Consider the following 13976-nt stretch of genomic DNA (forward strand, 5'->3'; position numbering starts at 1 on the left):
AACTCTCGCCAGGCACGTTGGGCATTGTTTTTTGGACGTTTTAACTTTGTGTTAACCTACAGACCCGGCTCCAGAAATGGTAAGCCAGACGCCTTGTCCCGACTTCATCAACCCGTGGAGGACATTCCCTGCCCAGACACCATCCTCCAACCCAGTTGTGTGGTAGCGGCTATCTCCTGGGAGATTGAGGTTGCTGTCAGAGGGGCCCAGAGGGATCAGCCAGACCCAGGTAACGGTCCAGCTAACAGTTTGTTTGTGCCTGACTCTGTTCGTTCCCAGGTCTTGCAGTGGGTCCACATTTCCCGGTTCGCCTGTCACCCTGGCTTCAACCCTACCATCTCTGCTAAAGAGGAATTTTTTGTGGGCCGCCATGCACAGTCTGCACCCAGAGTAAGGCATCCCATCAACCCTGTGCAGGCCTATTGCGCCCTCTGCCCGTGACTGGCCGTCCATGGTCGCACATTGCTCTGGACTTCGCTACAGGCCTGCCCCCATCCCAAGGTAAAAACACCATTTGCACTATAGAGGACCGCTTTTCTAAGTCTGTGCACTTTATTGCCCTGTCCAAGCTCCCCTCAGCCCGTGAGACCGCCGACCTGCTGGTTCAGCAAGTCTTCCGACTGCACGGCATCCCCCTGGATATAGTCTCGGACAGAGGACCCCACTTCACATCCCAGGTTTGGAAAGCGTTTTGCCAATCTCTTGGTGCTACTGTCAGTCTCTCATCTGTTTTTCACCCTCAGACTAATGGACAAGCAGAGAGGGCCAATCAAGACTTGGAAGCAGCCCTGCGTTGTGTGGCATCCACCAACCCATCCTCCTGGAGCTTGCAGCTCGCCTGGGTGAAGTATGCACACAACTCTCTGACCAGCTCGGCCACAGGGCTGTCCCCATTCGAGGCTTCCCTCGGGTATCAACCCCCTCTGTTTCCCTCTCAGGAGAGTGAATTGATGGTTCCCTCAGTCTAGCACCACCTCAGATGCTGATTTGGAGGGAGACCCGGTCAGCTCTTCTCCGCTCTGTGGCGAGCAATCGTCGCCACGCTGATCGCCGCCGGACCACGGCCCGGACGTATAAACCAGGTCAGAGAATTTGGCTTTCCTCTAGGAACATTCCCCCCAGGACTGACTCTAAGAAACTCTCACCCCGGTTCATTGGTCCCTTTGTCATCGACCGTATCATCAACCCCTCAGCTGTCAGGTTAAGGCTACCACGTACAATGAGGATCCATCCCACCTTTCATGTCTGCCAAATAAAACCAGTCTCTTCCAGCCCTCTGTGCCCTCCAGCCGGGCCCCCTCCTCCGGCCCGGGACATGGATAGCCTCCCTGCTTACACGGTGCGTCGGATTATGGCTGTCCAGCGTCGTGGCAGGGTCTTGCAATACCTTGTGGATTGGGAGGGTTACGGCCCGGAGGAGCGGCAATGGATACCTCGGTCTTTTATTTTGGATGCGGACATGGTTAGGAGGTTCCACGCAGCCCATCCTGACATGCCGGGTGGGTCGCCGGGAGGCTCCCGTTGAGGGGGGGTACTGTCATGGTGCTGTCTGTTTTCCCTCTCCCCTCTCCCTTGTTTGTCTTGTCTGTCATGTGCTGAGCTGTTCACCCAAGTGGTAACACTCGCCACGGCCAGCCTCAGTGTTTTTGAAAGACTGCTTTTTTGTATTCCTGTTGCAAGCCTTGTATTGACTTTTTGTATTTTCTTTTGTGTCCAGATTCCTACTTCAGCCCTGGATGCCCAGTCTGCCAACTTGTTTTTTTATTGAACCTGCCTCTCACCTGTCTGCCCGCTCTCAGCCCCAGAGGATATCAAGCACCTGCATTACTCATTGTGTTCAATAAACCTCAATACCTGTTCCGACCTTTTTCTCTGTGTCTGCTCTTGAATCTGGACAGCCCAGCCTAACAGAAGAAGCTGCTGCGCTGCTCTTCGAAGGTAATCACTGTAGGTTTGGGGGCTCTCCTCATCATGATATTTAACCCCTGCCATGCCTCCTTATTACTGCATTACCAGACGTAAGTTTTTGTTCCACTTTGTCATTGTAGCCATGTTAGCCTTCTTTCTGAATGCTCTTCTGTAGTTCCGTCAACCTCAGAGTGTCACCTTCTAAAAAGAGCCTTTTTTTCTGAACCAGGCATATGTTCATGTCCATGGTGACCCACTCTTTGTTTGGATGTAGTGTGATTTGTTTAGTAGGAATAACAATGTCCTCACAGAATGAGATGCAGGAGGTTACTATATCGGCCAGTAAATTGAAATAATTCCCACAATCCCCACAATGAAACATCCCCTCAATGTCTTGTCTGCTTCAGCTTCTCTTCATAGTCCTCGGATTCATACACCAAGCCTTATAGAGCTGGCTCAGGTTTGCCTTGGACCAGCTCTTAGTTATGCTGTTATAGGTCTAGACTAGCGGGGACTTCCTTCGACACACTGAGCTCCTCTCTCTTTCCATCTGTGTGCATTAATGTCTCTGTAATGCTTGTTACTAACTTAGCTACAGGGAGCTTATTGTCTGAAGTCCTTATGTTTTCTTGTCTTGCAGTTTTCCTTGGATTGGGGTGGCACCTTAATCATGATTGCAGATGCCGCCATGGTCCTGCTCCACGCCCTCCAATGCCCTGAACTGCTCAGCTCCAACAGATGGTCCTGCAGGAGTCTCATTTTTCAACACGCTTTTTTTTATCTGAGTTGAGCGTGATACGATGTTGAGGCTTTGAGCGGGGGAGCAAAGACAAAGAACAGCTCTATGACCAAGGAGCAGAATCTCACCACACCGCTTACATGCTCTGGTCTGTGGTAAGACTTTTCAGGCATGTCAGTATGGATGGAGATTTGTTCTGAAATGGTGCTAAAACGCTGGTGAGGCAGCCGTTTAATTTTCCTTTGCTGTTAAATTTGTGCCAGAGCTTCACCTTGTCCTTGACTTTGATCTTTCTTATCACACTGATAACACTCCACTTGAAAACAAACCGCTGCTCAAAGTTTAAATGGAAGGTGGAATTTCAGCCTCTTTCAACAGGTTTGTTGGAATTGGACGAAATTCAAAGAAAACCAGGAGTACGTGTTTGAGTAAAGCAGCCACAGGGGTGTCAGCTGAGCTGAGAGACTATAAAAGGACATTTAGCACCAGCTGTGGAACCATTCGTTCCAGCAGAGAGTCCATCATGAGGTCTCTTGTGTTTCTGCTCTTCGTGGCTGTGGCAAACGCCAGGGTTTACTCACGCTGTGAATGGGCCCGAGTGCTGAAGAATTATGGGATGGACGGCTACCGCGGCATAAGCCTGGCTGAGTGTGAGTATGAGCCTGTCCGTCTGCAGATACTGTCTGGAGCAGAAAATATTACTCATTTACATGCATCTTTATTATGCTAGTGCAACAAAACATTTGTAATGACCATACCATCCTACTCACTAAATGTCATGTATACTTTTCTATGTATGCCATAAATTTGAAAAGCTTGCTGTACCGAACAATGTATTGTAAGGTTAGAAATTTCAATGTATTTTTTTCACCTTTAAAGTAAGCCATTGCTTTCCATTCATTTTGATACAGTAAGTAAATCCATTAGCAGACTCTTGCTTAAATTGTTTAATCGATCAGAGTAAACATCCAATTAGAAGTTACTTTTGCTGCATTATGTTATCTCATAAGATGTTATGTATTCCTTATTTGTTTTTTGTACGAATTAAACATGATACGTGTTAAAGCTTGTGCTAAGCTAAGTTAGCCAGCTGCTGCCAGTAGCTTCATATTTACTGTACAGAAATAAGAGTTGTGTCAATCTTTTCATCGAACGCTCGCCCATCACCATGCAACAATAATTGACAAAAATGTAGTTGATAGTTGATAGATGGTGAGAGATAGCTCACCTCAAGCTTTAGTTTAGTTTTTTTGGGGCATTTTTTATGCCTTTTTTCATAGGAAAGCTTAGACATTAAAGGGGGTAGAGAGGGGGAATGACATGCAACAAAGGGCCACAGGTTGGAATTTATCCAGCAGCTGCTGCAGCAAAGACTGAGCCTCTGTACACTGGGCGCAAGATCTACCAGATGAGCTACCCATGCGGCTTAGTCTTAGTTTTTAGTTTTCTTTTTTGCAGATTTTAATTTGAAAAAAAATCTGCTTATTGAGTGTAAAAGTTTTACTTTAGCTTCGAACAAGATGGAGTAGGTAGATTATATTTTATTTAACCTTTTTATAAAAGGTAATCTCATATTTATACTTTAGACCAGCTATTCAATGAGGAAGGTATGTTATGTTTTGAAGACCTGAGAGCTAGCTTTGAGGTCCATAGGACATCCTTCTTCCTTTATCTTCGCTGAAGATCAGCCCTAAAATGTTACGGAGTGCCATGGGGGAACAGTCTTGAGATGCACCCATTCGTTAAATGGCTTGTTGATTCTCCTGTGGGAGGATTAGTGCCGAGGATTTATGCTAAACTGATGCAAGTATCTGTAGGAGAACTCGCAATAGTAAAGAAATGGGAGTGAGAGCTGAGCCCTGAGGGGAACGTAATTAATTGGGCGACAGTTTGGGACAACATTTCCCACTGTTCCAAGAACCCAAGTCACCAGCAGATCCACTTCAACATATGCCATAAGACATATTGGACTCTTCAGAAGAGATACGTCTCTAAAGTCATTCCTACTCCCTATTGCACGTTCTGACCCGATTGTTTTGCTAATTAATAACGACTCTAAATTACACCCGCTTGGGAGACAGAAGAAAATTTGGCTAGCCGGCTCAACCGCAACCAAGAAAATGATAGCTCAGAGCTGGCTCCCCCCCACTTGCTTTGTATAAAACAGTGGTCGGCGTACTTCCTGGACATAGTTATGCTCGAGCTCTCTACAGCAAGGATTAACAAAGCCAGGTCATCGACTATAGACCTATGGAAAAACGCAGCAGCACAGGCATCAGTCCTAGTTTTTTGTATTTTTTTATCTTCTCAAGACAGCAGAGGGTGGGGGTGGGAGAGGGTTTTTGGTTCTTGTTCGAGTGCATTTATTTGTTCTGTATATTGTATGTTAAAAATAATGAAAAATTGATCATAAAAAAAATAAAATAAAGGTAATCTCATTGAGACACAGGGTCTCATTCTCAAGAGAGACCTGTTTGGGACAATACACAACATCATTTAAGATAATAATCATAAGGTTTCAACCACATCTCATAATCTTTAGTAGCGGACGAGTTGTCATGGAGTTGGCTTGTTTCGATGCCCAACGTTGACCTTTCAGACAGGGGACGTCTGTGGGTTTCACTGCCCAATGTTGATCTTTAATAAGGGGGTCTGGTTTGTTACCTCTGCAGGGGTTTGTCTGAGCAAGTGGGAGTCGAATTACAACACCGCAGCCATCAACCACAACACAGACGGATCCACTGACTACGGCATCTTCCAGATCAACAGCCGCTGGTGGTGTAACAACGGCCGCGGCCGCACATCGAACGCATGCAACATTAATTGCAGCGGTCAGTGATGAACAACCACACCCAAAACCTTAACTACACAGGGACATTTTCCTCCTATTCTATTAGTTGCCATGTTTATGTTCATATTGCCACCCAATTCTTTACGATGGTTAGGTTAATGCCATGCATCGTAGCCAGACGTTATTGGGTGTGCAAGGTTGTAAATTCCACTAGGATTAGGAGGGATTGTTTCAGGTCTCACGTGAGAAGTGAAGTATGTAGACTTCACTTCTCACTACACTGCTTCCCCATCATTTAAGTGGAGGTTGTTGTCTATCTCGAGGAAAGGACTGTCGATAGGTGAATGAGAGGCAAATTGTAAAGTGCACACAAAAAAAAAATTGTAAAAAGAACTTTATAAATGAAGTTCACTTACCAAGTGAAGCTAATATTACTGAGCTTTTGAGAGGCTCTATTGTTCACTCACTGTGTACCACATGCTGTACTTCCACATTAAAGTGATGGTTCGGAGTAATTTCACCCTAGGGTCCTTTGCACCATGACCCAAACACCCCCCCAGAAGCTTTTTTTACCTGGGTCGAACATTGGGAGAGTTAGCATAGAGTAGCTTTATCAGCTGAATAGCTTAGCGCAGGGGCTAATGGACCCACGTTTGTATCTCGTAAGTTACCAAACTAATAATGCCCGAAATGATACCAAATGTCTACAGTAGTACAAATAGGTTATGCACTCATAAAACGATGGATTGGAAAGTTTGTAAGTACACCAGAAGTTTATGAACACTTGCCTGCTCCGAATTACTCAGAACCATCACTTTAATGTCCACTTTTACTGTTCAAATGCAGATTTTTTCTTATTTTTTCACAGAGCTTCTGACCGACAATGTCGGAGTGGCAATCAATTGTGCCAAGCGTGTCGTTAGGGATCCCAATGGCATCGGAGCCTGGTAAGATCTGATGATGTGACTGTTATGTGTTCACAAACCTTCACATGTGGAGAGATGGGTGATGTCCCTCTGTCTGGTTTCAGGGTGGCCTGGCGTAATCACTGCAAGAACCGCAACCTGAGCTCCTACGTGGCAGGATGTGGCCTTTAATCAACTAATGGAACCAGAATATTCTCCCATCTTCAGCTGCATAGGATGGAATTATTTCTATTTGTATGTTTGATCCGACAGGAGTAAATCACAGTTACTGAAGCTACGGAAGTCTCTTTTAAAAGAAGACAATTCAAAACTTTACTTAAATGTATTAAGTTCCTAATTATACATTATGTAACTACTATCTAATCAGTGAAAACAAGTGTTTTGAGGGATTTGAGTTGAATTATGTTATCAAAAGCAACTAATGAAACAATAAAAAATAAACTTAATGCATCACTTATATTCTGTTCACCAGTTCATCAACATCTTGCCAATTTGCAAAGGGCCCAAAAAGGGTTTCTTTTTTTTGTTGTTTTTATGTACAATTTTAGGAGTTTTATTTCCATATTTTGTCATGGCACCTCCCTGTAGTTCTCAGCGAGATTTTAAAGTCTGTTAAACTCTATTTAGTCTTGGGTTTAATTTAATTAATTTAATTTAAGGTGGCTTTATTTAGAAGCCTCGCATTGATCACATACTAGAAACGCGCACCACCCTCCTCAGGCCAACACAAGCTATTTAGTTAAGAGTTAGGGTTAATCCTAAGCCTTAACCTCACAGAAAAAAAGTCTGGGATTTAGAATGAGAATACAAAACTGCTTTTGTATGAGGACCAACAAGGGCATTGTAAGTACACCCTAGGTTCGTAGGAGCTGAGAAATACAGTAATAACCAAGCAACACAGGTGTAACGTTTTGAAATGTGTCAATTCTTTAGTTCAACAAAATAGTTCAACACTTTACAACAATTGTATGCACACTTGGGCCCAAATTAAATTTAGAATAACATAAAATGTTCTTTTTGAACATGTTCCTTGGGATTCTTCCTCAAGAATCCCAGAGTTCAATCCAGAATTCGAGTCAGTCAAAAGGGGAATAGTCATAGTCAAGGATAAATAGTCGAAAAGGAAAATCTCGTTGGTGCCGGTTTGTTCAACTGACACAATCCTACCACAGGCTTCCGGAACGCTGTGGTGGAGGTTCACTGTTCCTTGGAAGGCTCGCCATCTATGGATCAATAGTTCACCTGGTATGATTCAAGGACTGGAGCTTCTGGGACTTCTGCTCGCCTCATGAAAAGACCTGACCTATATATAGAACAGGTTCAGTCCAGGATCTATGATATCAACTAGTTCTTGAAGTATTGTACAAGATTATATCACTGTTCAGAAAATATCATATCGTAGTTCACATGAAGAACAATAGCTATTTTAACTATTAAAGTCAGAATATACCATTTTAACCTTATGTCAGTACAATTGAAATGTAATTATAAAAACACATTGTACTAATTAACTTTTATTTTCTGATTTTAATCCCTTTTTACATAGGATTTTTTTAGATTTTGAATCAAAATAAATGAAATACAGTTTTTTAATTGAAAACCATGTATATGAACTTCAGCATTTGCTGATTTAACCACTTTAAATAGCTTAAAATGATATTTTATATTCTCCTGTATGTAACTTTAACCTTTAGTCACATACATACCACAAAATAAAATGTTAAAAGAGCATATTTTTGTAATAAATGTAAAATTAGTTGACAATTCTCCCTAAACCATGAAATAAATGTCTTTAATCATGTTACATTCCTTCAAACAACATAAAATGTTTGAATAATCACTAACTGGAGCTAGCATGTCCACCTCGTGGTTTTTCCACACACACAATCATTGAACACTTTAGCTTACCAAGAAAGGATTTCCAGTACGAGAATCCAGGACAGATAAAAGCAATTTCTGGATGGTTCTCCAACTTCTAAAACAAAGTATACATAACGAACTAAATATATTTAACTGTTAGCAAAACAACAGGTCTTCATACCTTTTCTTCTCAATCTTTTTTAACTCGTGTGAGAACCCGAAGCAGTGCTCCATCTGTTTCTAGCGATGTCCGCTAACGGAAGTATTTTAGCGCGCTACTTCCGGTTTCCCATAAAATAAAATTTATTTTTCAAAATAAAACCCCCCATCACTCATAAACGTAAAGTATGGATAAATAATGATAATAACTGGATACAATTAACTGGTTAACCCTTTTTAGGCGGGTTACATTCAGCTTTAAGGTAATTAAACTTTACTTATGTTTTTAAATCAAGTTCACTGGCGAGTAAACAGAAAAAACTCTAACACTTTACTTGTAAGGTATCTACATAAGAGTGACATGACACTGTCATGAACACAACACAATCATGACACATGAACCCTAACTCTAACCATAACTTATGACAAAATCCGAATGACACTTACTAAAAGAAGTGTTATGTCATAAACATTTATGACTTCTTTATAATGTTTATGACACATTCATGACAGTGTCATGTCACTCTTATGTAGATACTTTCAAGTAAAGTGTAACCGAAAAAAAACACACTAAACTTAAAAAGGGAAGGAAATATATATCTGTCAGGCAATACGCCAGTGTTAATTTTAATGTGTTTGTACCTGCTGCTCCTATGCATTCTGCTGTGTTTGAGGAATTTCAGCCAGTTTCTCTGACATTGCTTTCTGAGAGTGCAACACATGAAACCTACCCACTGTCCGTTAGACATTGTTCCCGCCAGGATAGTGAAGGAGGTTTTTAATGACACCATTGGGCCGAATCTACTCACTTTTTTTAATTCTTGTCTTAGATTAGGTTCTGTCCCAGCTGCCTTTAAACATGCTGTGGTCAGGCCCCTACTTAAGAAACCTAATCTTGACCCTACAGTGCTGTCTAATTTCAGACCAGTCTCTCATCTGCCTTTTCTGTCAAAGGTTTTATACAGTTACAAGCCTTTTTGCAAATGAACTCTGTGCTTGAAAAATTTCAGTCTGGTTTCAGATCACTTCACAGTACTGAGTCTGCACTGCTTAGAGTGCACAATGATATTGCCCTGTCTGTAGATGCCGGGAATCCTACTATTTTAGTGCTATTGGACCTCACAGCGGCGTTTGATACGGTGGACCATGCAGTCCTCCTCTCTCGCCTTGATCAGTACGTAGGCATCCGAGGCTCGGCACTTCAGTGGTTTAGCTCCTATTTGGCGAATAGAAGCTTCTCTGTCATGATTGGTGCTCCTCGTCAACCGCTCCTCTCTCTTGTGGGGTACCCCAGGGTTCAATTCTCGGCCCAATCCTGTTTTCTTTATATGTTTTGCCGTTGGGGGCTATGATAGGAAAGCACAACCTATTGTTATGCAGATGATTTGGACATTTATTTTCCTATGAAACCGAATGACAGTGTCGCACTACACTCCCTGCTTAATTGTATTAATGATATTAAGTTGTGGCTGTCAAAAAACTTTCTTAACCTGAACGAAGATAAAACAGAGTGTATCATCTTCAGTACTTCAGCCACGACAAACGGTCCATCTTTGAGTTTGGGAGCACTGGCTTCATACTTTAAGCCAGCTGTCAGAAATTTGGGGGTTACTTTTGAATGCAACATGAAATTTGACAAACAAATCAGCAATGTTGTTAGAATGAGCTTTTTCCAGCTCCGTCTCCTAGCTAAAGTTAGGCCATTCCTTAACAGGCATGATCTAGAAAAGGCGATCCATGCTTTTATTAGTTCAAGGTTGGATTACTGTAATGCTCTCTATGTTGGTTTGAATCAAACCTCCATCTCACGCCTTCAACTTGTGCAAAATGCTGCTGCTCGGTTTTTAACAAATACATCTAGACGTGCACACATCACTCCCGTTCTTTACACCCTACATTGGCTCCCTGTGCGTTTTAGAATAGATTTTAAGATTTTATTATTTGTTTTTAAGGCCCTTAATGGCCTGGCCCCGGAGTACTTATCCGAGATTTTAACCTTGCTTGAGCACAGTCGGTCCTTGCGGTCTTCTAACCAACTGGTTTTAGAAGTGCCAAGGTCAAGGTACAAACGATGGGGTGATCAGGCTTTTGCGGTTGCTGCCCCGAGACTCTGGAAAAAGTTACCCCTTGATATTCGCACAACTAAAGATGTTGCTCTTTTCAGGTCTAAACTCAAAACCTACCTGCTTAGACTGGCTTTTAATACGCAGTAGTAGTGTGACAATTTCCTCTTCCTGTTTATAACCTTTTTATGATTCTACTGTTTTCTACGTTTCATTCTTCTTATTGCAAGATATGTTGTTCTATTCTTAGTTCCTGATGTAAAGCATTACATACAACCAGATACCTGCTGGTTGTTGTAAAGCGCTATACAAATAAATTTTGATTGATTGATTGATGTAGGCGGCAATCTGACACTTTATTTCGTCCACCGAGAGGCTGAGCAGGGGAATAACAACTTGCCAGACGCGCTTAAAGTTCACAATTTAATTTTGCGATAACACAAACAAGGTTCAGCTTCCAACATACCATAATTGTGTTACTGGCATACACAATTGTTACTTGAGGTCATCAGCGGCATAGAAAGACGTAAAAACATGCATGAAAACAGCGGTCAGCAAAAATATGACTTCCCCCTTTCACCCCCTCTCCTCGTTCCCCAAGCAGAACAGGTGAACAGATAATACTACCTTACTTTCTCCGCCCCCACCAGGTGCCTTAATTACCAAAAAATATCCTTTCAAAATAATGGAACTATACCTGGCTCTTACATTCCGGCCCCTAATTCCATCCATCCATCTTCGTCCGCTTATCCGGTATCGGGTCGCGGGGGGAGCAGCTCCAGCAGGGGACCCCAAACTTCCCTTTCCCGAGCAACATTAACCAGCTCCGACTGGGGGATCCCGAGGCGTTCCCAGGCCAGGTTGGAGATATAATCCCTCCACCTAGTCCTGGGTCTTCCCCGAGGCCTCCTCCCAGCTGGACGTGCCTGGAACACCTCCCTAGGGAGGCGCCCAGGGGGCATCCTTACCAGATGCCCGAACCACCTCAACTGGCTCCTTTCGACGCGAAGGAGCAGCGGCTCTACTCCGAGCTCTTCACGGATGACTGAGCTTCTCACCCTATCTCTAAGGGAGACGCCAGCCACCCTCCTGAGGAAACCCATTTCGGCCGCTTGTACCCTGGATCTCGTTCTTTCGGTCATGACCCAGCCTTCATGACCATAGGTGAGGGTAGGAACGAAAACTGACCGGTAGATCGAGAGCTTTGCCTTCTGGCTCAGCTCTCTTTTCGTCACAACGGTGCGATAAATTGAATGTAATACCGCACCCACTGCGCCAATTCTCCGACCAACCTCCCGCTCTATTGTCCCCTCACTCGCGAACAAAACCCCAAGGTACTTGAACTCCTTCACTTGGGGTAAGGACTCATTCCCTACCTGGAGTAGGCACTCCATCGGTTTCCTGCTGAGAACCATGGCCTCAGATTTAGAGGTGCTGATCCTCATCCCAACTGCTTCACACTCGGCTGCAAACCGATCTAGTGAGTGCCGATGATGCCATCAGGACCACATCGTCTGCAAAGAGCAGCAATGAGAGAACCCGGACATAGCTCTCGCTTTGGTTGTACAGAGATTGGATGGCCCTGAGAAGAGACCCCCTCACCCTATACTCCCGCAGCACCTCCCACAGTGTCTCCCGGGGGACCCGGTCATACGCCTTTTCCAGATCCACAAAACACATGTAGACCGGTTGGGCATACTCCCAGGCTCCCTCCAGGATCCTTGCGAGAGTAAAGATCTGGTCCATTGTTCCACGACCAGGACGGAATCCGCATTGTTCCTCCTCAACCCGAGGTTCGACTATCGGCCGAACCCTCCTTTCCAGCACCTTGGAGTAGACTTTACCAGGGAGACTGAGAAGTGTGATACCCCTGTAATTGGCACACACCCTCTGGTACCCCTTTTTAAAAAGGGGAACCACCACCCCGGTCTGCCACTCCTTTGGCACCGTCCCAGACTTCTACGCAATGTTGAAGAGGCATGTCAACCAGAACAGCCCCTCCACACCCAGAGCCTTGAGCATTTCTGGACGGATCTCATCAATCCCTGGGGCTTTTTGTTTGTTGTTTGACTACATCAGTGACCTCCGCCTGGGAAATTGACAATGATCCCCCATCATCCTCCAGCTCTGCCTCTAACATAGAGGGCGTATTAGTCGGATTCAGGAGTTCCTCAAAGTGCTCCTTCCACCGCCCTATTACCTCCTCAGTTGAGGTCAACAGTGTCCCATCCTTACTGTACACAGCTTGGATGGTTCCCCGCTCCCCCCCTCCTGAGGTGGCGAACAGTTTTCCGGAAGCACCTTGGTGCCGACCGAAAGTCCTTCTCCATGTCTTCTCCAAACTTCTCCCACACCCGCTGCTTTGCCTCTTTCACGGCAGAGGCTGCAGCCCTTCGGGCCCTTCGGTTCCCTGCAACCGCCTCCGGAGTCCTCTGGGATAACATATTCCGGAAAGACTCCTTCAGTCGGACGGCTTCCCTGACCACCGTTGTCCACCACGGTTTTCGTGGGTTACCGCCCCTTGAGGCACCTAAGACCCTAAGACCACAGCTCCTCGCCGCAGCTTCAGCAAGGGAACTTTGAATATATTGTCGGAAACAAACCATGACGTATATGGAGAGCCCCCGCGGAGGTGTTAATGGATCTAATTAGAATATGAATAGTCACCTGGCCAGAGAACTTCTGGCCTGGCTGGAATTTCCTCGCTCACTATGAAACCACTACTTTTAAACAAGAAAAATCTCTCGTGATTGGTTGACAGGTCTGTCACGGGTTAGGTTATTGGTCAACCTGGGCCATTATTATTATAATAAAATTATTTATATATATATATTTATTTATTTATTATATATATATTTATTTCATATATGCTATGTTGTATATTCATGTCATTATTATCATAGTTAAAATGATTTGCCAGGAACGTGCTGTTTATTCAAACAGTCATCCCATCCTAGCCGGTCCCGGCACAGGTCCTGCAGAATCCTTTTAGCTGTAAAAACCACTGGAGCTAGGATCCCCAGAGGGTCATAGAAAGAGCTGACAGTTGAAAGGATCCCTCTGCAGTTCAATGGTCTCTCCTGAATTGTTATGCTGAACTTAAAGGTATCAGACTGGATGCACCAACTCACTCCCAGAGCTCTCTCAACCGGTAATGAGTCATGGTCTAAATCCAGGTCTTTGACCTCCTTTGTTTGCTCTTCCTCAGGTATTGAAGCCAACACATTGTGACTGTTGCTTATCCATTTTGTTAGATGAAAGCCCCCTTTAGCACAGATGGTTTTAAGGTCTTTATAGAGGGACATAGCATCCTGTTCTGAGGCCACAGAGGCAAGGCAGTCATCCACATAAAAACTGTGCATGACGGTCTCAAACACTTGCTGGCTGAAGAAGTCTGTGTTGTCCTCTGCGCACCTTCGGAGAGCAAAGTTAGCACAGCTTGGAGAAGAAGTTGCCCCAAACAAATGGACAACCATTCTGTACTCCTCCATACGCTGACTGAAGTCTCCACTGGACCACCAAAGAAATCT

The 13976-nt window shown here is 44.2% G+C and overlaps 1 protein-coding gene across 1 annotated transcript; it reads left to right on the plus strand.

Moving 5' to 3' along the window:
• The first annotated feature begins 2882 nt into the window (after positions 1-2882).
• LOC114570749 (lysozyme C) lies at positions 2883-6773 on the plus strand. Its single transcript, XM_028601270.1, has 4 exons — positions 2883-3297; positions 5320-5478; positions 6307-6385; positions 6469-6773. The coding sequence occupies exons 1-4, from the start codon at positions 2994-2996 to the stop codon at positions 6533-6535; spliced, it is 609 nt and encodes a 202-aa protein (XP_028457071.1). The 5' UTR covers positions 2883-2993; the 3' UTR covers positions 6536-6773.
• Positions 6774-13976: the final 7203 nt, after the last annotated feature.

The sequence above is a fragment of the Perca flavescens genome, chromosome 16 (assembly GCF_004354835.1).
Source record: "Perca flavescens isolate YP-PL-M2 chromosome 16, PFLA_1.0, whole genome shotgun sequence".
Classification (NCBI taxonomy): Eukaryota; Metazoa; Chordata; class Actinopteri; order Perciformes; family Percidae; genus Perca; species Perca flavescens.

What these genes read in the sequence shown, in the direction of transcription:
- LOC114570749 (XM_028601270.1), top strand. Translation starts at nt 2,994, where the DNA reads ATGGAAGGTGGAATTTCAGCCTCTTTCAACAGGTTTGTTGGAATTGGA. An exon ending in CGGCATAAGCCTGGCTGAGT is followed by an intron (nt 3,298 to 5,319) that starts GTGAGTATGAGC and finishes TTACCTCTGCAG; the next exon opens with GGGTTTGTCTGAGCAAGTGG. An exon ending in CCCAATGGCATCGGAGCCTG is followed by an intron (nt 6,386 to 6,468) that starts GTAAGATCTGAT and finishes GTCTGGTTTCAG; the next exon opens with GGTGGCCTGGCGTAATCACT.